Below are 24865 nucleotides of genomic sequence, written 5' to 3'. Positions count from 1 at the left end.
TTTCTCTCTTTCCTGATTTAGCCTATCTACTATCTAACATAACCCAAGGACAAAATTAAGCCCAGTGCTTCTAAGGAAAAGCATACGGCTCAAAACTGAGCACCTGAGGGCAGCAAAGAATTTTGGAATGCAATCTTGTCACAGACACAACAGCTAGTACATTTCTTTCTAGGAATGGTTGGAAGATTAGCAGAATGTCTGAAATTAACAAGGGATATAGCCAGATATCTGTTGGCTTCAGTGGTAAAATTCCTTCTAGAAGTGGCAGAACATGTAAATTGTAGCCAGTCTAGACATTTTAACATGAATTGATTCTGTGTGAACACAATCTTTTCCTTGAATTATAATTGGGGGTGTGTGGTCACTAAGTCCCTTTTCTTTACATTTGTTCTTTTAATTTTTCTGGTAAAATGTGAAAATTGAGAGGACCATGATTTAAGCCTCCTCATCTTTTAGAGATGATGCAGGACATTTGCATGTGAGTCCATGAATAAAACAGTAATTATTTTGCATGTTGTTACTGACTTTGACATGAGGTTCTTGACGTTTATTAATTAAACCACATCATACCTTTCTGAGCTGGAGAAAGGATATGAGATAGGGACCATTTCAACCATTGCCATTGGTAAGGCCACATTTAGAGTATTGTGTCCAGTTTTGGGCCCCCCACTACAAAAAGGATGTAGACAAGCTGGAGAGAGTACAGCGGAGGGCAACAAAAATGATTAGGGGGTTGGAGCACAGGACTTATGAGGAGAGGCTAAGGAAATTGGGCTTGTTTAGTCTGCAAAAGAGAAGAATGAGGGGGGATTTGATAGCAGCCTTTAACTACCTGAAAGGGGGTTCCAAGGAGGATGGAGCTAGGCTCAGTGGTGGCAGATGACAGAACAAGGAGCAACGGTCTCAAGTTGCAGTGGGGGAGGTCTAGGTTGGACATTAGGAAAAAGTTTTTCACTAGGAGGGTGGTGAAGCACTGGAATGGGTTACCTAGGGAGGTGGTGGATTCTCCATCCTTAAAGGTTTTTAAGCTGAGGCTTGACAAAGCCCTGGCTGGGATGATATAGCTGAGGTTAGTCCTGCTTTGAGCAGGGGGTTGGACTAGATGACCTCCTGAGGTCCCTTCCAACTCTATGATTCTATGAACCCCCCACTCATGTGATGCTCAGCAAAAGCTCAAGTATTATTGGGCTTGGTCCTGCTCTTTGAATGTTAGATTTACAAGCATGGCTAAGGCTATTCCTATCTTCAGTCTGTATCCAAGCTGTAACAAGCAACCAGACATTCAAGTGCACATTTGGCAGTGGAGAGGTGTGGGAGAGATGCTCACTTCCCCTGTTTGTAATAAACTTTGCATCAATCAGCAGCCAGTAGATTGGTGTAATTAACACCTCAAACTCTCATCATGTGAATTACAGCATCCCCACTAAAGAAAAGAAATGAGAAGTCCAATCTAAAACTCCATCTTCAGTATAGCTTATTGTGGCTAACTTCTGTAGACATCGCTGGAAACCACATGATCTGATGTGAGATGTATGTTGGAATGCAGAGTACCTATGATGACTCAGTTATCGTCATCTTCATAGAGTTGGCTTCGCAACGGTGAATCCCAGCCTGTAGTAGGTTAGAGTAATAGTGGCTGAGGGGAGTAGGGCCTCCAAAGATATGGCCCTGGTCTCTACATATCTCTGGAGAGTCCATAGTTTAGAAGGCCACAATCCTAGACAGATCTGTAGGATGATTTTTCATCCTTCTCACTGGCACTTCCAGTAAAACCCAGTGGGTGGATATTTATGGCATTTACTGCAACTTGCTTTTTCCTACATAAAAGATCTAATTCTTATATTCATCTTTTGTTTGTGCTGTGAAGATTATTTAGTTCATCTATGTGAAGTGCTGTGGAGATATAAAGTGCTAAGTACTGTGCCTTGTATAAAAGCCGAATAGACTTTGAGGGTAGAATAGCTCCCTGTGATTGAACTAAATGGTCCTTCTTTAATTCAATCTATTGTTAAAAAGAAACTAGCCATGATTATGGAAATCTAGCAGTGCACTTGACTGCACTAATTTTCTCTCCAAATTACCAAACATCTGTCAATAAGACAAGTCTCCAGTTTTTCTTCTAAATTACCACTGTAGTTTGTTTTCTTGGCCATCTCCCTACTACTAAATCTGAAGGATTAAGTAACACTGTCGTTAAATTAAAGTAACATAGAAGAACTCCTGCTTTTCGGTACTTACTGTTTTCTTGAGAACTATGATCTCTAATTTATAACATAGCTGTCTGTCATCCAAATAAATACTCATATTCTAATCATATTAAAAACTGTTAGTATCTTCCAGTGCTGTGCGTTGGAGCTGCAAAGTTGAGATGAGACATCAGTGAGAACAATGCAATAGCGAAGATCTCCCTCCCCCAGAATGCACAGAATTCCTACTGACTTCAGTGGGGTTCCTCACTTTGGCCCTGCTCCCATTGATTTCAGTGGTGCACAATCAGGCACTTTGCAGGATGCAGGATGAACCTTGTAAGTACCCTACAGAACCAACTGAGCCAAGCTGCAAGGGTAGGGCTGAAGGGTGCCCTGAGAGCAGTGTAGTTATTCAGATCCATGTGGCCCTTGTGAGACCTCTGAAATCCACGCGGATCTTGTGGGACCTGTGAGTTTGGGGCAGAACCAACACCCATATGCTCCATAGAGGGGAGCCCCACCCTGCTGACAGAATGATTTGAGGACACGTAAGAGGAACCCCAGGCAATTTCCCTCATCTTCCACCTGGACATAACCTGTGGGAAAATCTGCAGGAGGGGTTAACTGTCCCTCAGCAAATTAAATCCTGGATTTTTTCCCCTTTATCTAATTTGTACACAAATATAATAACTAAATGCATTTATTCCTCCTCTTTTTTGAAATCCCAGGAAAGAAAATATTTATTTCTGCAACATTTGACAGATTAGCATTTGCTATGGGCTTTCTGTAGCTGTAAAAGGACACTTGCATTTGAATATATACCACCAAATTCTTGGGATAACTGCTACTGACCACACTGTTTTGCCATGTGATTCTGATTAAACAGGTATCTTGTCTGTCCTGTTTGGAATATTTTAATCAATGCCAGAGCTAATGCCTTAAAGGGTTTTTCTGCAAGGCCCTTATTTGGTTAAAAATGTATATTTCCTCTTGCCATATTTTTTATAGAGCTATTAGTCTGGTATTTAACTAAAATCGCAATGCTTTATTTAACTTTCGTTAGAAAATAAACAGGGTTTGTGCTGTGCAAAAATAAAGGGTGTTAGGCTTGCAACAGGGAACGGTGTGTGGGAGAAGTTCCGTTCTGTGCACAGGATAGCGCAAAGGATGCTGGGATGGCGTTCATACACTCTGCATACCACTGAAGTGTATCCTGAGGTAGGTTCCAGTTCCCTGATATACACCAGATTTGGGTGTAGGGGGAGGCAGGTGATGAGGTAAGCACAAAGCTAAATGATCTACACCTATGTGGATCCATCAACTTTTGTTCCATTGAGAGCATATGAAGGTGGCTGCAGCTCTGGGGCTGTTAACTGCCATGGAGCTGTTCAGTTACTTTACCATGTGCTGGTAGGCAGATTCCATCCCCCTCAACACCTTGCCTCATAGGCCCACGGAACTCCCCAATGCACTGCCCTGTTACTTAGGTTTTCTGCTCTTCTTGGGATTTACCCCCAACATGAAATTTTACAACTGTATCCATAGTTCAGTTCTCACACAACTTAAGTGAAGCACTGTGTGTCACTGATCTCAGGAGTTTTCCATATTAAAAACTATTATTATTACAGCTGATAATACTGGGGAAAGTGATTTACAAATATTTTACAAATAGTAAGATAAAGATCCAGTTCTATTTGAACTCTTATATCTGTGGACCTTCAAAACTGGCCGCAATGAGTGAGGGGAATACATGTATTTGTTATCAAACATGAGTTCAACCCACTAGTTTCTTGGGTGTCTAATTTGAATCCACAAATGCAGATCTCAAATACTTCATCTATAATCCCCAGACGGCCATTTGTTTATAATATTTGTCCAGTATTTTTGAATACCAAATATATGGGAATGGGTCCACCAAAAAGTGGGAATGTATTGTGAATGCTTCACAATACCAAAAAGAGCCAAAATTCACCAAATTTTGTATCTGGAGAATCCTACTCAACCAGCTTGATTTATAAATTGGGTCTAATAGATCCAGAAGAGAGAACAGGTTCAACAGAATGGGGTTGTTTGAAATAAGCACACCACAAAGATAGATTCTACCAATGTGACGCTAGCATGAAGTACAGTTCAGATGACTTTCTAGCTCTGCTGTGCTATCTAGTGGCATGTTATGTCATAACCTAAGGTAGGGTAGAACAGCTAGAAAAGCCTGTATAGTTTGCCTTTCACTTCATGTGACAGAATATGCTGCACCTACTTCTCACATTTCTGAATTACCAATTACTATTCTGTAGGATTCTCTCCCACAAGGTATTACAAATAATTTTTTTAAAAGGCATCAGTTTTACTCATCTGAAAACAGGTCATTTGTTTCAGCTGCTAAAATAAAAAAATAACATCGGACAGGCTGAGTTTTACTTGCTACCATCTTTAATCTAGGCATTTGACATGATCTGTTAACAGAATCAGGTCAGGTCAGATCATGAATAAGATGCCTGCTTTTTAAATCTACTTAACACCATAATCAACACAAAAGATGTGAATGGCACAAAACCCTGGGGTCAAGGCAAGACAGGTTTTTAATTATTTACTGTTAATTGAAAATGTTGTAAGCACTTAAATTCTGGCAAAGCACCTGGGATTCTTGGAAGCCTCTGAGGTCAATCTGATTACAAAGCATTGCAGGAGCATTTCTGGAGTCAGCAGGGGGATATCACTGGAAGAGGTGGTCATGTGGTGGTGACAGGGTATTAGAGAAAGGGGTTCGTGGCCTGCTGGGGCCTAGCCAAGAATCAGAGGATTATTAAGGAGGCTATTGAATGGAAACGCTGGGAACAGAAAAAGGTCTGCAGAAATCCCAAAACAGAAACTTGACCAGCTGGAGGTTGTTCAGCATTAATGACCTTCCTCAAAATGTTTTGAAACTTTGAACAAATTGGAGCATAAGCTAAAACGGTCTTTAAACATTTTCATTGCCATATATACTCCTCGCATCAGCATAGGTCTCGCTGACCTTCATAGTATCGCCACAGTTATTAGCATGTTTGTATGGATAAACTATCCTTAATCTCTTCAGTATTCTACATTATCCATGTGCTTATTTCTTTCAGTATCAGCCATGCATGAATTATCACTTTGAGCTCTTTTTGAACAATTTAACCATTGTATTAATTACAAGAAGAGCCCCACTAACCACTAGCATGAGTACCCCTGTTGCAAGGTGCTGAAGCACTTCCTTGTCTCTGTAGAACAAGAGCTGGCCCACCTCAGGTATGTGGGAGTGTGCCAGACCACAGCTGGATGGAGTATGAGGCAGAAGAGAGAGGCAATGGAGGAACTGAGTTGATGTAATTATGCTGAGAAGCCAGAAGAGTACATACATTTAGAATACTTCCCACCCTTTAATTTACCTTTGTTCCACTGTCTCTACATTTCAATTGCATTACCCTAGACTCCCTCACACACAGTAAGGGAGTCTTACAGCATGTCTACACACAGAATTGCTCCAGTTCAACTCAAGTTGTGATTTTTATACCCATTTAGTTAAACTGGTACAAAAAGCTGTGTGGAGATACTAAGGCCTTGTCTAAACTAAGGGTATGTCTACACTGCAAAGTGAAGTCGACTTACTTAAAGTCGACTTTCACCCACCAATTTTTAGAAGTCGCTGGATCGTGTCCACACTCCCCACGCTTGTGTCAGCAGTCAAAGCAGTGCACTGTGGGTTGCTATCCCCCAGTGCAACTAGGCACAGTGGCTGTTGGGACGAGTTTCATCATCCCATGATGCAACATTCCTTCCCCCTCCCTTTTTCCCCCAAACAAACAGGAAACCGATTTTCACACCGTTTGTTTATGTCGCGCGCTCGTCATTGCTGTGGAGACATGGAGCCAGCTCAACTCTGCACTATTATTGTGAGCATCACAAATACATCGTGGCTTATCATTGAGTATTTTCAAAGTAGAGCGAGAACCCGAAGCACAGGCAACTGCAATGCCACTGAGGCTGCCCTGCTACAAGCCATAGAGCGAAACAATTCTCTATGGCTGCAGGCCGTAATGCATCATCTGCAGTCTGTGGAGCACCGGTTCTGGTCCCGGGAAACAAGCACAGACTGGTGGAACCGCATCGTTATGCAGCTGTGGGATGACCAATGGCTGCAAAACTTTCGTATGCGAAAGGCCACTTTCCTTGAACTTTGCTCAGAGCCGGCCCCGTCCCTGAAGCGTGTGAATACTCACTTGAGACAAGCTCTGACGGTGGAGAAGAGAGTGGCCATCACTCTGTGGAAGCTGGCAACCCCTGACTGTTACCGCTTGGTTGGGAATCAGTTCAGAGTCAGTAAATCTACAGGGGGAGCTGCCATGATTCAAATGTGCAGGGCCATCAATAGACTTCTGCTACGAAGGCTAATGACTTTGGGAAACGTGCAGGACACAGTGAATGGGTTTGCTGCGGTGGGGTTCCCAAACTGCAGGGGGCCATTGATGGCACACACATCCCTATCTTAGTGCCTGCCCGCCTAGCAACAGAGTACATAAACCACAAGGGGTACTTTTCCATGGCCCTTCAGGCCCTTGTGGATCACAGGGGTCATTTTACTGACATCTACATGGGGTGGTCTGGAAAGGTGCATAATGCGTGTATTTCGGAATTCAGGGCTGTTCTCTAACATGCAGGTGGGCACTTTCTTCCCAGACCAAAAAATTCACAGCGGGGGTGTGGAAATGCCAATAGTGATCCTGGGGGATCCTGCTTACCCCTTGATCCCTTGGCTAATGAAGCCAAACACTGGGCACCTTGAAAGTGACAAGGAGTGTTTTAATAACAGGCTAAGCACTTGCAGAATGGTTGTGGAATGTGTGTTTGGGCGTTTAAAGGCCAGATGGAGAAGTCTCCTTACTAGGGTTGACATGAATGAAAAGAACATACCACCAGTTATATCTGCATGCTGTGTTCTTCATAATGTGTGTGAAGCAAAGAGGGAAAGGTTCCCCCAGGGTTGGGCTGTGGAGGCAGAAAGACTGGCCACCAATTATAAGCAGCCCGATGCCAGCAATATGCTGAGCGCTAACCACGGATCGCTTTGCATTAAGGAAGCATTGAAAACCAGGTTCTGCAATGAGATGCAGTACTGATTTCTGTCCCTGTAGGTTATGTGCCTTTGCTTAACATCCCCCCTACCATTGATATCAGTACCCTCCAAATCCCTTCTAAAAAAGATATGATTTAATAAAGAAACATGTATTGAAATGAATCAAACTTTTATTTATGAATATTCAAGTCAGTGGGGGTTGGGGGCTAGTGTTCATTCACAGTCTCAAGGGGTAGCGTGGTTGCTTGCAGGCCAGCTGTCAGCGTGGCTGCTGCTGCTTTCTGCTCGCCTCCACCAGGGTGGAGTGCACCACGTACTGCAGCCTGGCCATTCTCCTCTGAGACCATTTGGGGGAGAGGGAGGGCAGCAAAGCCATAGGCGGAGGAGCGTTCTGAAGGGGCTGCAGCAGGACTCTGTCCAGTCACTGCTCCTCCTGAAGCTCCAAAAGCCACCGGAGCATGTCTGCCTGGTCGCGCATGATCCACAGCATCTCCTGTGTGGTACTGCGATCATGCTCCTGCATCGCTCTTCAACTTTCCCTGTCCATCTCCATATTCTGGGAAAAGGTCAGCACCAAGCTCAGAGCTCTGTCTCTGCAGCCGCGGAGGTGTTCATGAGCTTGCCAAACATGTCTCTTGATTTTATTTTTCCTTTTTCTAATCTGCGATAGTCTTTCTGCAGCATTTCCCTTTTAAAAGGACATAACTGCTAAGAAGAAAAATAAAACTCACCAGATGTGCCTTCCCCAGGATCATTATTGCTGTCCTGTGTACTGCTGGACTGCTCTGGAGTCAGGAATAGGTCCTGACTGTCTGGCAGAAGGGACGCCCCGCTCTCCTGCACCCTGCTCTCCTCATCTTCCTCTTGTCCATGGAGTCCTCATCATTCTCTCTGGACTGGGATGCAGCGGAGGTATCAATGCTGCGTGGCAGCACTGTGGTGGGGTCCCCACCGAGAATTGCATGCACTCCTCGTAGAAGCAGCATGTTTTGGGCGAGGAGCCAGAATGGCTGTTAGCTTCCCTGGCTTTTTGATATGCCTGCCGTAGCTCCTTGATCTTCACACAAAACTACTGCGCGTCCCGTTTGTCCCCCAACATGCCCTTGATATCTTCCCGTAAATGTCAAAATTTCTTTTGCTGGCTCTGAGCTGAGCCATAACGGACTCCTCACCCCACAGACCAATGAGATCGAAGACCTCTGATCGACTCCATGCTGGAGCACATTTGGGCCTTGCAGTAGCCATGATGAGTTCAGCTCCCTTCACACTGGCTGCACAGGAAACGAAAATTCAAATTTTTCTGGGGCATCAGGGGAGGGGCTATTTCTGGTTAGCGTGACCATGTAACAGCAGAGCGTGAGTGTCCAGAGCGATCACAGCAGGGCATTGTGGGATACCTCTCAAAGGCCATTAATGTCGAATTACGTTACGCTCTGCCTACACTGATGCAAAATCGATCCAATAAAATCGAATTATGCGTTACGCCACTTGCGGAGGTGGTTTTATTACATCGACTTTTGCCACACTTTAAGTCGACAGAACTACTGTGCCAGTGTAGACACAGGCATTGGGAGATCGACGTAAGTGACGTTATGTCAACCTCCATCGCCAGTGTAGACCAGGCCTAACAAAGTAATTACAGCAGTGGCTGATGTTCACACTGCTCTCCTTGGGTTGGTGGTGCACATCCTCACCAGAAGCACTTCCACCAACCTAAGGAGCAATATGTGGAGCCGAGAGCCCTGTCTCTCAGCTCCCTGCCGGGAACTCATAGGCTCTCGGGTTCCCTATGGGCTGCCCTCCACTCCCTGACCCCAGCTGGGAGCCCGGGGCAGCCGTGCAGGGACTTCTCCCTTCCCCGCTCTCAGCTAGAAGAGGCAGCCATGTCAATTTCATGGCTCAGCCTGCTGTTCTGCCACAATGGCAATATCTGGGGTTCCCCCACACCTGCCTGAGAGAGAAAAAGCATGAGTAGCTGAAGATTTTTCACTGCTGTTGACGACAGGGCCAGAAATGCTGGCATTTCCCAGAGAGACGGCATGAAGAGCTGCATCTGGCCATGCCTGTTCCAGAAATGCCAGCCTGAACAAAGGAGTTTTCCTTACTACAGCAAACAGACTTCCCAAATGTAAGGCCATCTATGCCTTACCCCTGAACACATAGGAAGAAAGTACTGGGAGTGGAAAAGGGACTTGTCCACAGCTCCCACACCCCTCCTGCTTACCATACAGATCGTTGAGGAATGGGGAAAGAGGTCAAAGGGACACTATTGATAGGACAAAGAATCTGGCAGATATCAATCTTTCAGCAAAAGATTTGCAGGAGAGCTGTCACCCAGTACAGGATATTAAATCTACAACATCCTACTAAAACTTCTGTTGGGATGGGAGTATCAGGAAGTCATTTACAATTACAGGGTCTTTCCAAAATGACTCTTTAGGATGACGGAAAAGAGGTCATCTATGACTCCCAGCTCTCCTTTTGATAATTATAGTATTTGGATTATACCAAAATATTGTAAGTGGTCTGGGTGTGAAAATTTAAGCTGAAAGTCACTTGTCAAAGACTTAAAGTTTGGCATATTTTCTAAAATAATTTCTTTACAAATAGGGCTTCTGGGTTTTGGTGTTAAGTTTTCTAGTTTTGAGTTTATTTTATGCAAACTATGACCCATTTTCAGATTGTATGTTTCATTTTATATATTAAAAAAAATCTAATTTCCAAAGCATTTTAGTCCAAATTTTCCTCCCAGCTAAAATTTTCAAATCTGAAAATGTTCTCCCATTTAATACGTCTACTGCAGTAGACAGCTTCTCAACAACAAACTCGGGGACATACTCCAACAGAAAAGCTGAAAATTCAAAATAGCTAAAATTCTTTTTTAGTGAGCAAAAAAATAACTATGAACAATAGCTTTGAGGTAGTTTTGCCAATTAAAACCTATGAGCTAGATTATGGAACCCTTAGATTATGCTGCACTTACTTAACACAAATAGTGCTGTGTGTAATGTTAATCACATGCAAAAATCTTTGCATGGTTGTCAGGGCCATTGACTTTAATGAGCCTACTCATGTGAATAAGTACTGACCCACATGATGAAGGGTTGCACAATCTAGCTCCAAAGTAGGAAATTAATTATAAAGGTCACTGTTTAATTAACAGCAAAGGATGCAGCAGGCAGGCAGAACTATAGGAGACAACTTTATAAAATATGCTGGGAGGCCTTGCTGAAGCTCTGCACTTTTGGTCTGTCTACTCTGGCCCTGGCTGAGTCCCTGGTCGTTCTTCAGCAGAGGTCCCTCCTGAAACCCGACTCTCTTTCTCCAGTTCTACTCATCATGTTACAGTCACCACTTACTGCTTTATCATTTAGTTATTGATTTTGTTCGTTTTTCAATTTATAAAAAGTGCCCCTCACTTGGTCTCTGCAGAATAATGTCACTATGAAAAAAAATAGCAGGATTTTCATATTTAGGGTGTGATCCATCAAACACATCTAATCACTAACTCCACTCCTGAGTGTATTCCCATTGACAAAGGGACTACTGATCCGATTAAAATTCCTCACATAAGCATTTGCAGGATTGGGCCTGAATGCATGCATAATGAAACATAAATTGGACACGTGCAATTGTTTGCATGCAAATACTTGATTTGCATGTGCATGATCATGTGCATGCAACTGAATTACATTCATACTTTGAATCTTCGCTTGCATAAACCGGCAATATGTGACTATATTCTTAAATTTGGAAAAGCAACTATATATTAGACAAAAGCTACTTTAAGATGGAGTTCAGGGAACGCTGATTATCTACTTGCACTGGTGACTCTTCCTTTCTTGTGTTTATTTGCACCACATGCACCATGGCAGACAGTACTTGCAGAGGGAGTAAATGGCACTGTCAGAGAAAATCTGGAGAAAATCTGGCCATCTGGAGAAAAGAGACCTTCTAAACTCAGGCAGAAGTTTAATACAAAGCTGGTGTGAAGGAAGAGTAATTCCTACAGACTAGTAGACCAGTACAACCACTGAGCAGATCTTGAAGTTTACCTGTGATTTGGCCGAGTCTCTTGATGTAAGAATTGGTAGTTCTACTCAACACACTGATCCATACCACAATTCATGGCTTTAAGAGAAGTGAGGGATTACAGTCTGGACCCTATATGTAGGTCTCATGTTTCTCAGGGTGCAGGAGGCTATACTGGTGTTTTCACATGCTCTGCTGAAAGACTGTATGACAACCAGGCTGCCAAGACTATTTGTCCATCTGCTTCTGTTTTATCTGAACTTTTTAATCTTTATATAATTGCTCCTACTTTTCTTCCAGCTGGCAAAGTTTCTGTTAATTCAAACATGCCCTTCACTATTTCTATTCTTAATTATCATGGTATTGCTTGGCTCATCCTTCCTTTATCCATCTCCCACTTCTCAAGATATCCTTGTCCAGAGGAGAAGATTTCCTATTCTGTCATTTTATAGGGGGGAGGGGGGAGTTTCTTTTTACATTCACAAATGGGTGTAAAGGACCCAATTCCCTTTGATTTCCAGTGAGAGTTGGATGCCTATCTCCTTTAGAACTCCCTGAAAACACCAGCCGTAATTAATAATATGTGCATTGTATAAAAAATGCAATATAAATACCCAGTAAATGTCATGTCAAATACATTAAGGTCAAGATTTTGAATTCAATGGGAACTTCTAGGTGCTCAGCACTTCTGAAAATCAGGTCATTTATTACAATAACCTAAACATGGAGGAGCCTAACTTCAGACTCCTATTCTTTTCTAAATGTTTACCTTAGTTTTTTCTTTAGGATAAGGGCTACAGTTATATCAAACAGTGCACTTCAATTTTAACTTTACAAAGTTAAATATATTTCATCCATCACTATTAATTGCAATTAAATCATGTTGATCTACACCTGTGTTCAGCAAGAAAAGCCAAAGCAAATTAGAACATGTTTTAAGGAAGCATAGAAAATACCTGTAATTCCAAAATGACATCACTATGAGCAGCTGCACTTCATTGTACTGATCGTTCCCCATGAATAACCTATAGCAAACTATACCATGTGTTTAACAGAGAACAAGTTATATAAACACAGGCTTTATCTCACATGTGAACTTTGATAATTTGTTTCCTCTAAATTCAAGCCTATTTATGATTTGAAAAAAACCATCATCAACTAGTCTGTTACCTTCCCATCCAGGGTTCGAAGCCCAAACTGGCTTGTAGAAAAGGTGGAAAACAGGATGTTTGGGTAGAGGGGCCACATTAACTCCATGGCATGCTCTGCAGTGAGCTCAGCAAGTATCCAAGTAGATGGGAGATGCTGATGATCCAGGTATCAATAATTTCTGTTGCACATCTGCAACCCCTTCATACTGGGAGTTTGCATGTTGTTGGGGTTGTCAGGGGAGTAAGCCCATGGCACCACAAATCAAAGAATTCCTATAGCCTCGGAAGAACCCAACCAGAGTGGCCAATATCAATCTAGGGATTCACAGCCTTTAAAGACTGCACCATAGGGGTGCACAGCACATTTCATTAGGGTGTGCACCCAGGGACTTTTGATTAGGGTGTGCATCCAGGGACTTTTCATGGTCTTTATCAGGGGTGAGAAACTCAATTTCACCGGCGGGCCACATTTGAATTATCTGCTGGTGGAATTCTCGCCGCATCATAGTCTCCACCAAGAAATATCTTGAGCAGTGGTATTTCGGCAGCAGATTGCGGCATGTTCTTTTTCGGCGGAAGCTCACTCTGTCTTGCTGTCTGCCAAAAAAGCGCGCGCCCTACTCTCTTTCAGCGGCAGCTCTACCCTCCAGCGAGATGGCGCCACAGGACACATCACTAAGGTTCGCAACCCAGAACTTTGACACCCCTACATTAGGGTGTGCCTGGGCACACCCCGCACACCTCGTGCACATGCCTATGGACTGCATTCTCCCCATTCCCTATCCTCAAGGGGAGAATTTAAAGGACACTACACAAAATGAACCATACAGAATTTTCTGCGCCATCTGTTTTTCTCCCATAGGTTTTAACAAAGATAAGGTATGGCACTTAATTGTTGTACCTTATTTAGATAGCAATAGGTAACCACTCGAAAGTAGTAGAAAAGACTGAAGTATAAAGTTGTAACCAGATTATTGAACTGTGAAATCATTAAATATATCAACATACAATAACCAGAAGAGGGTTGTGCCAAGACAAGGGGGTCAAAGTGAAACTTGGAACTTTTTTAGTAAATAATCAGACAATAATTTCCTCCAAAGATTTTTTGCCTTCTTTCAGGACAGATCCCTTACTTAGGGATATAAATGAGTACTGAGCATTTGCAAGCCAAGAGAATTGAAAAGTGTAGTTAATCCTTTGAAATTCCACTTTGAAGCTGGAACCTAATTTGGGATTGGTCATATCACCTTTATAGATTAGAAAAAAAACGAACTCAAGTGAGAATTGTCAGCAGGTCGATGTTGCAAAAACCAGTTCAGGCCAAGGACCTGTTTCAGTGCTTGGATGCTTCATTTACCATCTAATTTAGCTGGGTTAAAGAACTATTTCTCTCTGTAGTAAAGTAGGATTATTTATAACAGTCGAAAGTAGGTAGTTGAATTTGGTACCTCCTGAATTTTAGTTTTGGTTCAGTCTAGTTTTAAGAAATACAAACTAACTCAAAACTCATATTTTAGTTTTAGACAATGTATACTATACATGTAGCAAAGCATCTCAGTGTAAAGTCACTAAGTCAAACCCATCACTAGTGTAAATAGATACAACTTTATTGGCTAAAACAGAGTCGTGCCTGCTTACATCATTGATGAGTTTGACCCACTGTTTTGTCAATGTATACGATGGGTGTTACAGAGCAAAATAGAAATAGAAAAAAACCTGGCGTCTTTATGGGCTGAGTGATACCCAAGCTCCTGTGAAAAGTTGATATTTAAAACTGGTTAACTCAAGACTCTTTGAAATTGAAAAGTACCATTACATTTACCAGATAGTCTGTCTGAGGTGCAAAATATTGAAGATGGGAAAAAATTGTGATAAATAATTGAGGTCTACTGTGTTGTCCCTAACTAAACTGGAATATACAGAAGAAATATTTGATAAGATGTTCATTTCTGGCATGTACATTTTCTTTCGTTTTGGAGAAGGTTAGATACTGTACCACACCCAGGGATTTCAACACTTATCTTTTGTTTTTGCATCCCAGAAAAAGGACTGAGGAAGAACAGACCATATCTCCAGCAAATTCAGAGTGAAATGTAAATAAAGCTTGATGTTTTGACTTCTGGACAGCAAACTTCCAAAATAAGGTACTTTTTTTTTTTTGGTTACTTTACAATCAGCAGTCTGGTACCCAGCTGGTATGACTAGCATGTACTGGTGACTGTTCTAGTATGAATTATTCTGATGGATTTGGGGACAAGGTAGTCTTAGTCCACTACTACGTGATATTTATAGTGAAAGGGTGGATGTACCCTTTCAATAACTTTTGAATACATAATTATTTAGTCATTACATGGTAGCTCCTTAGTACTATATATGTTGTTTTCAATTTTTATTTCCTTTCTAGTTTAGAAGTGTCTCAGCCTGAATGTTGTAGATGTTAGAACAGAATGAGATAAAGTCTTTCTGGGAAAGAAACAGAAATGGATTAAAATTTCCATTAAATGTTGTATTTTCTCTTAAAAATATGGAAAGATGTAGGATTGACAATCCTGGAGACTGAAGTCTTGTGTTTACCTGCCAAATAGGTATAAGCATGGAAAGTGTCAGGGAACGTTTCCTTGTACCATCCTGCCAATGAGCCTTAATCCTGACCTGGAGGCGACTGTCCATCTCAATGATAGGGGAGTTCAGAATCCATGCTCACTCAATCCATGCTCACTCTGCTGAAGCTGTCAGCAAGGCTGATCATTAGTATCAGTGGTGGGTTTTATGAGGAAAAAATAAGTATTTAAATACTTATGTACAAAATATTAGGTGGGATCCTCAAATTGTGTAAAATAGCCTAAAAAGCTAAGCCAATTTAGATCAGCTGAGAATCTGGCCCCTAGAGTTCAATTGTACCTGTCCTTAAGCTGGTGTATGAGGGGACAGGGAGTGGGTGTCCTTGTTTTAATGGGAGTTAGCCTGAGCCCTTGACAGGCATAGGGAGAGACAGGGAAAGGGCGGGGCCCTGGCCTGAACCACTTCCACACTGGCTAGCAGAATTTGCTGGGAGTAGAAAGGAGCAAGAGCTTAAAGAGTAGTAATGTTAGTGCCATAGCATGCATTCTCCAAGAGACTCTAGCAGGGATTCCTCCCGGCATTTCCTAGTACAGTTTAGCATGGTACAGTTTGCATACTTTCAGTGTGTGTATTGGCTTAAATTATACAATTTGAATATAATATTGACTTGACATAGAAGTACTGTAAAGATATAGCTAAAGTCACACTGAAGTATATTAAGCACACTATACTACACAATAACACATATATAAAGATTGGCATGTTAGAAATGTTTATTTTAAAACACTGGGCCAATTTCTGTACTCATGCACAAAGAGGAGAAAGTGAAATCACAAAGGAGCACGTCTCAAGAGTAAAGTGCTTTGAAGATGTGCTCAAATTCACAGCAGTGGAGAAAACCAGAGGAGGTGGTGCACATCTATCAGCTATCTGTGTCCTAAGTGGGGAAAAAGGTATAAAAAGGAAAAAGAGCATGTTCCATGCAAATAAGGGCAGCTGTTTGTTTACTGGCCTCCCACTCCAACAGATAAACGGGTAGTGCATAACTCTGGAATAAGACAGCATTCCACATGTCAGCCACCTACATATTCACCCCAGCCCTGCCATCCAGCAAAGATAGAAGGCATGAAACAGAACCTGCACTGACGTGCTATTTAAGATTTACAAGGTGACTAACTATGAAGGAGACAGCAGGGAACTACTGGGGCCGCACAGTGCAATGCTCCACCTGCATGTGTGGGAAGGTTTTCTATGTTGTTTAGTTCTTTGCATCATCTGAACCAGCAGGTGTGCATAGGACTGAGCAACGTGCCTTCCCATCTCCAGCAGATACTGATATTTCAGGGGTCTGGCAGAGCAATGGCAGAACATGGGCACATTACTGAGTCCATATTACTGCAAACCACTACACCCCAATATCATTTATATGCAGTTTTGTTAACAACTAACGAGAACGTGTCCCACTGAGATTAGAATAAAACTTCATTTATTAATAAGGACTCCCTTCCTTTAGATGTATTTCTTTAAATTGGAACTGCCATCAATTTATAACATTGTCAAAACACATCGCCAAACTCATCCATTGTATTCTCACCCACAACAACTTCACATTTAACAACAAACACTTTGTCCAAACCATGGGAACAGTAGGATGGTGCCCCAATATGCAATCCTTTTCATGGGCTACCTCAAAGAAGAATTTCTGGAAAAATGCACCACAAACCAATGATATACATTGATGATATTTTCATCCTCTGGACAGACAATCTATACTCCCTCATAGATTTCCACCACTTCAACCACCACCCATCCAACTCTCTCTAGGACACTTCCACACTAGCATCAACTTCCTGGACACCACAATTATCTTAAACAATGCAGACAGCTATATACAAGATACCCACAAATCATCAAACTTACCTCCACAGCAGCCACTGCAGACATCTGTTATCTACAGCTAGGCATTCAGATACCACAGAATTTGCTCCAAAGAGAAAGTCTGGGATACACACCTAAGCATACTTGAAATCATCTTCACTAAATAAGGACACTCCACCAGAAAAGTAGATCACAACATGCATTGGGCCACTCAAATACCCCAAGAGAATCTATTTCAATACAGGAAAAGAAACCTTTAAAACTACTGACTGCACACCTCTATCCGTCACCTACAAACGCCACACTGGAACCTGTACAGGGTATCATCGAACAATTACAACCCATACTTGATGGGGATCACATCCTGAAAGAAATCTTTCCTGAGCCCCCTCTTGTGGCCTTCAAACAAGCTCCCAACTTTGCTAAGCTCATCATCAGAAACAAGCTCCCCACCAACTAGGACACATCAACTCAAAGCAGCACCAGAGCCTGCCTGAGCAACAGATACAAAACCTGTAGACATATTTCCACCACCACGATGATCAATAGCCCCTACAATGCACCTTTCAAGATTCCTGGGTCCTACAAATATTTATCACATCACATGGTGTACCTCATTTAGTGCACTAAATGCCCCAATAACAAATATCCGGGTGAAACGAGACAATCACTATGCTCTCAAAAGAATTCACACAGAAAAATGATAAAAGACAAATACCACAAACACTTTTCACCAAGTGATCACTCCATATATGATCTTTCAACACTTCTCCTCAAACAAAACCTGCACAACACCTTCAAAAAGCAAGCCTGGGAATTTACATTCATAACTTTCCTAGACACCACAAACCATGGATTTAACAGAAACACTGGTTTTATGGCTCTTTACAACAATTTGTAACACACCACACTGCCTGTTACCCTTATTTGCCCACTTCAAACCCTTTATGTATAACAATCTAACCCCTATTGCCAACTTCATTTCAAGTGACAAACTCAAATGCATATTACCCCTGTAATAGTATAGTATTAGCATATTATTAACAAGCTGTCCCAACTTATATTTAGTTCAGACACTCCACTTCCTGCCCCAGACCTGAAGACGAACTCTGTGTAGCTTGAAAGCCTTTATCTTCCACCAACAGAAGTTCATCCAATAAAAGAGGCTACTTCAACTACTTTGTCTTTATCAATTTATAAATCAGTAGAAGCTGGCCCACATACTTATAAACAAATAGCAACTTGTGTAGATTGGCAAAAACTGGTAGTATTTTCAATATTCACACCTGGTGAGTGCTATATAACATCTCTGTCTGGGGAGATACTTAAATTACCGGTCCTGATCATATTTGCTAAAAAACACGCACCTACTATATTTTACATTTTAAACCCAATACTATGAAACAACTCAGATTTTCTTATACCTAGTGTACTTAGCTAGTGAACTGAAAATCATGAAAAGGTGATAAAAGGTTAGAAGAAGCACAACAAACTTCAGATCAATATGAAGATAAAACCATCCAGGTTCCTGCAAAAATAGAATTATAAAATAGGAAAAACATACTCTTCTTTAACTAGCCATTCAGAGGACATCTGAAAAGATAGACAGATTCCAAATACAGTGCCTTAAAAATGAATTTTTTCTAGTTGTCCTGCTGATCCTGAAAACTCTCCAATCTCTTTAAAATGAAAGTTACATTATTACAACCCTACCTCCCCTGAGGGCTAATTTGCCTAGAAATGACCTATGGTCTTGAATTTCTTTGCTAGTACTTCAAAGCAGTGTGCAGCCTTTTACCTATGTTGGCAGATAGGGACTTTCTTATTTGAGCCCCCAGTGCATATATGGCACACAGCAGCTCTAGTGATTTTAAATGAGAGATGTGCACAAAACATTTGCAATAACAATTACTGTTCTATTAAATCACTTACTCTTGATCCTTTTTCAGGAAAGCAGTGGCAAACCGAACAATCTTGACCTTCACATGGACCTGTATACGTGTATGTGCCCTAAAAATTAAGAGGCAATTAGTTTATTTATATATGGTACACTTGTTATCCAATATCATGCACTTTAATGAAACAAAGAACATCAATGAACAGCACAAGACTTCATAAAAGTAGAGATGTAAACCATAATATAAAGAAGAAACTATTATTTAATTACATTAACCAATGTTAATAATTGTAGATTCCTGGATTCTCTACAAACTTTCTTTTCCAAGAAAGCTAGCATTAACTCTTAAATAATTGAGGGAGGCAATGGAACTCTCTCATCAGTCCAAATATCTTATAATTATATGATTTTGACACCCAATCTCTTTAGATGTAATTCAGTTACACGGATGTTATGTCAACAGTGATTTCCCTATGCAAAAGAAACAAAGTTTAGGAGCAACCTTGAAAACATGGTATAAAATGACATATTAAAGAGACAATATTTTTGATCTTGGGGAAGACCACTTCTTTAGATTCTTCGGTGATGATGATGACTGGGACCTATCACAATAAAGAACTGGAAAAGATCAATGTTTTCATAGCAGAATAGATATAGGAGACGCAGCAAGGCCTAGTGGATATGGCACTGTATTGGAAATCAAGAGCCCTGGATTCTAGTTCCAGCTCTGTCACTAACCTGCTGAGTGACCTCCAGCAAGTGACTTCACCTTTCTGTAATTCTGTTTCCTCTCCCACTTTGTCTATTTAAACTGTAAGCTCTTTGGGCCAGGGACCATCTCTTACTATGTGTTTATACAATGCCTCGGGGAAGGGGGCCCTGTTCTCAATCAAAGCTTCTAGGCACTACTGTAATTCAAATAAATAATAATATTAAAAAAGCTATAACTTCCTAGATTTCAAGCCTTTCCCTTCATTAAGTAAGGGACTAACTAGAGTGAGCGGTTCAGTACAACTACTGTACTGTACAACAGATTAATCTTTCCTAACAGTGGCAGTTTTCCCCAGCTTCTGTTTGAAGCTGGAGATACATTCTTGGAATGGTTTGGCAGAGTGAAACTCTTCTGGGGTGTAAAGGCCATTCTCAGGCTACGGCTACACTGACAGCAGCAAAGTTGCCGCCGTCAGATCGATTTCTCTGGATCAACTGAGCAGTCAGTGAAGACCCGCTCAGTCGATCCAGAAATCGACGTACTAAGACCACCTTCACAAGTGGCGTAGCGCTGTGTCAACAGGAACGCGGTTCCCATCGGCGCAGTGCAGTGAAGACGGCGCACAGAAGAGGAGCAGAGAAGTTGACGGGAGTTACGCAAGTTTTTTGCGTAGCTTGCGTAACTCCTGTCAACTGCTGCTGAATCTCGGAGGTAAGTGTAGACAGGGTCTCAGACAGCCAGTCAGAGGGTTTGCAGGGACCTATGCAAAGCCAGATGTGTAGAGTGCCAGACAGATCCACACATCATGCATATTGGATTAATGTATATGGATTTTTATAACTGTCCAGATTAGGGCCATATCAGAAGATGCAACATTTAGAAGTTTACTTTTCTTGAGGGGTGAGGCACAGTCAAACCTTTGGTGCCAGTTCACTTACCAGAATATGATAAAGTCACAAATCTGATACAAATGCATTTAGATTGGCTTAGAATGTGCTTATCTGTAGCACTTGATTCTTGTGCAAAATTAACAAACCAAACATATGGAAACCCTCCCAAACTCCTGGGGCACCTCATGTACCAGAAACACACTGGCCAATTAGAGAGCATTTAGAAAAGCAGCAAAATGAGCAGGGAAGCAGTAATAGTAACCTGCAAGGAATTATTAAAAGAGCTAAACACGTAAAGCTAAAGGGGAATGAAGGTGCAGAACAGAAGTTTTTAAGCATTTTAAAGAAGTAAACCCCAAGGAAGGAAAGTAATCATACTGAGAGCAGTATCAGGTAACTTGGTGTAATTGGATAAAATTAAGGAATACAAAATCTAGACTGAATATCAGGAAGAATTTTGCTACAGTAAGGACTTAGACGTAGGCCAGTCAAAATTAAAACTTACGCCCAGATCCAGAAAGGTATTTAGGCATGTGCCCCATAATAGGAATTAAGCAGCAATACCTTTGAGGATCTTGGACTTAAGCACTTAAAAAAAAAAAAAGGTGTCCACAGAGCAATCCTGCATTACACAGAATTGGAGACAGACTATAACATAACAGATTTCTTACTTTCTAACTAATGATACTGTCAGTAACAAGGAGGTGAAAGATTTTTTCCATGAAGTTGATATAAACATGAAAACAAATACAAAGTTTAGTAGGAGCCTAACATATCAGGAAGCATAAATTCAATTGATTTACAATGTAGTAAGTAAAACAAACATTTTCTTTTTAGTTTATGTCCCGTCATGGTAATTTTTATTTAATTTTGTGGCAACGCTGCCAGCAAATGAGCAGTATTAAACAACTAATGACAATGCCTATATAAAATGCAGATTAAGAATAAGATATGCAAAACTACTTAGGTGACATGAACTATTAATTTCCATTAATTTTAATTGGAAAGGAGTGTCCAAATGCCATAGGAGGCTTTGAAAAAATAGGCCTAATGTTAAAAAAGTTGATAAATTGTAATTTAGGTAAATGAATTTTAAAAATGACAGCATGAAGTATATTGATTCAGTGCCTGATCCTGTTTCCATAGAAACCAGTGGAAGTTTTTGCCACTGGCATCACTAAAAAATACAATGATAGGGCTCCATATTTCAGTTTTTCAAGAAGCAAATTAATCAAACTTTAGATGGTGAGAGGAGTCAGTTTGTTTTATCTAAAATATTTTCAAAATGTCTGGTGATACTGAACTTCATAACAAAAAGGTATTACAGACATTCTCAGACTACTTCTCTATCATGTACTAAATTTCCCATGGGAATACAAATCTGTTCCAATTAGTCCCTTTCCTTGTTATTAAAAACTTGACTCTCCTGGAATATCAAATGACTGCAAGTTTCCACTAACAAGTAAAGCTGTTTTTCTTTATCATACTAGGAAAAGTATTTATCTAATAACTAGTTCAGAGTTTAACCTTGTACCAAAGATGTTAATACATCAGCCGTCAAAACACAGATTAACAGAATAGCTGTTTTATCAGCCTTATTAGAAATTAGCATTTTACTGCCTCTTAGTAAAACTGTCTTAACATTACTTCTCTAACCTTAATTTATATCGCACACAGATGTAGTGTACTACTTTGTGTTCATTGTCTGATGAGATATTATTCTTATCTTAATACTTTGGATTTATCCCACCTTTTAAATTGTTGTCATGGTCATGACAACAAACCAAATGTGGTACAGCAATTATGCCGATGGCTCTGATTTGTATAGTCTCTATTCCATATTGGTAAACCATTGGGCAAAGTATCACCTGATTAATTTACTGGATGGATGTTGGGGAAAAAAAAATCTCTCTTAACAGCCTCATATCTGATTATGGTTTTCATATGAAAGAGCCTTTGTGAATAAAGACTATTTGGTGCCATTCTTTTTAACCTTAAACAAGAAGATGTATAGATAGAATTGTGGAAAGTCTGAATATTAACTTTTCAAGGATAGAAAACAGTTGTACCTGCAAAACTGCTCAAACATTCCCTGTACTGGCAAAAACCCTAAACAGATTTATGCACACAAATAACCATTTGTACATTTGAATATCAAGTGCAGCCGGCCAATCTGTGCATATAAAAATGATAACCTTATATAAACATCTATTCTGCAAGTGCACTCATTGCACCCATCTCCATTCAAATGAACCAGATTTTCAAAGTTCAAGCATTCCCCTATTTTTAGGAAGATCCTTTCTAAAGGAGACAGTCAGTCTTTCTTTTGAAACCTTAGTAACTGTTAGGGCATGAGTACCATATAGCTAAAGTTTAGGTTCCTATTTATTCAAACTTCACTGCATGAGATTTAGTATTCTAATATAGTTAATAACTATCAGATTCTTGGGTGCGATGCAGACATTTTGTGTTGTAAATTCTTCACTGACACCTCAGGGTGTTTAGCTTATTCACTATACTGATAAAACTGAGAGCCCACCATCCAACAGCTAGAACTCAGGTGATGCATCTTTATCTTTTCCATTCTACACATGCTCAAGTACATGTTCACCAAGACAGGCTCAGACTCTATTACTTTCCTGGGCAGAAAAGCCATGGACCAAAACAGGAACTTTTATCTGTAGTTTGTAACACCCTTGTCTTCATTAGATGGAAGGTTTCCTTAAATAATTACTTTTTTTGGTTTTAGTACCCAAAAATGTACCAGTTATTTCAAAATATAGTGGACATGTTCCTTGCACCAGGAAACACATTTAATGACCCCAGATTTGGTTCCTGGCAGATTCTCTGATGCCAAGTCCTTCAGCACTAAAAGCATAAGCTTCTATCACTTGAGCTAAAGAAATTACTCTTCTAGCTGGTAGAAATAGTAAGCTTTTAACCTTTTATGTAAACCAGCCTCTAGAAAGGAAAAAAGGTAGATGCTGTGCTACAGTGGATTACACACAGTCTGTATTTATCAGGACATGAAAAGAAAAGTGAGAGGAAGGACAAGAGTAACAATAAGGCATGTACATGCCTTGATGGTTTGGGTCGTGCTCTTTTTTGGAGGGATTACATATCCCTCTCCTTTCATGGCTTCAGGGCAAAAGTGAGTTTTTAGTTGGTATTCAAATGAGGCAAAATACATGGATTGGCAAACAAATTCAGATAGGGCATTCCAAATGTAAGGGCAGTATGGAAGACAACATATAATGTACATCTGGGATAGAAAGAGATGAAGTGGGTATTGAGGCTGGTATCTGTGGAAGTATGGAAGGGGAGGTGGGAATGGTAAAGGAATCCAGATTAAAGATGTGGGCCAGAAGTGTACGAGGTAGGGCCTTGAAAGTCAGAATAAGTATTCTGAATTTGATGCACATAGCAATGGGGACCACTGAAGTGACTAGAAAGGCAGGTGACATGCTCAAAATAAAAGGCAGGAAGGCTGATTTTGGTGGTAGGGTTTGGATGGATGGAGCTGGGGAGGGCCACCCAGGTCAGTATCAAGGAGGCCTGAGAGCAAAAGATTGCAATAGTTATGGCATGGACAAGCAACTTGGCCACAAGGACAGAAAGGAAAGGAAGTTTAGAAATGTTATGGAAGAAAAAATAATAGGATTTGGCAAAAGCTTTGATGTGGGGAGAGAAACAGCACTGTACTCCTGAATAGTTATAGTCACCTTGGTACAGAATGCTAGCTGGTTGAAGTGTGTAGCGTTGACTGATTGTCTAAAATTAGCCTCCAAATCACTTACCCCATAAATTTGTTGCACTGAAAAAACAATCATTAACCACCTGATAGAAAGAAAGAAAGCCAAATTAATTTAAAACCGTCAGTATCAAACCCACTGCAAAATACAATTACTAAAAAGTGGCAAATGTTTAAATATTCAGACTGGTTTGAAATGATTATCAGCTGAAATGGAATATATATATAATGGGTTACATGCCATCAAAGAATTGCCAATGCACTATGCGTAATTCCATCAGTTTTAAGGCTCAACAGTGAGCCTGGCTATCTGGGGGAGATAAAGAGTTTAAACCCCCACATCTCCAAAGTTACAGTGTGAGGAGAGCCCAACTCCCCACTGCTACTGCGCCCTCTTCCATCATGCTCAGGCGAGCAAGAAGAGGGGGGAGTAGGGAGAGCCTTGCATCCACCCCCACAATGCATCATCTAGCACAATGGAGACTGTGTAGTGGAGTAAGTAAACTGCACCAACAAGAAGTTTGGTGCAGATTACTTTCCCTCAGAACAAGAAAGCAGTAATGGTCAGATTGGTACTCTCTAATAATCTGGTTCCTGCCCTTCTCCTGAGGTAGCACAGCTGTATCCTGGGCCTTGCCAGAGCTGAATTATAAAGTTACCGCCAAGCCCTTAATGATTTGAACTAGCAAAAAATAAAAAATAAAG

General features: G+C 40.9%; 1 protein-coding gene across 1 annotated transcript in view; it reads right to left on the bottom strand.

Moving 5' to 3' along the window:
- The window catches only part of COL4A4 (collagen type IV alpha 4 chain), a 120148-nt gene that overhangs the window by 93774 nt on the left and 1509 nt on the right, over nucleotides 1–24865 (bottom strand). The window contains exons 2-3 of the mRNA XM_067561705.1: nucleotides 24207–24246; nucleotides 18843–18920 (exon numbers count right to left, since the gene is read on the bottom strand). Of these exons, the coding sequence (XP_067417806.1) occupies nucleotides 18843–18920; nucleotides 24207–24246 (118 nt within the window). The remainder of the gene's footprint in view (nucleotides 1–18842; nucleotides 18921–24206; nucleotides 24247–24865) is intronic.

The sequence above is a fragment of the Emydura macquarii genome, unplaced genomic scaffold, assembly GCF_026122565.2.
Source record: "Emydura macquarii macquarii isolate MOO-44397 ecotype Brisbane River unplaced genomic scaffold, CSIRO-AGI_Emac_v2 contig_18, whole genome shotgun sequence".
NCBI classification, from domain to species: Eukaryota; Metazoa; Chordata; order Testudines; family Chelidae; genus Emydura; species Emydura macquarii.
Note: the sequence above shows the minus strand (reverse complement) of the source record. Positions and strands in the feature narration are given on the sequence as shown.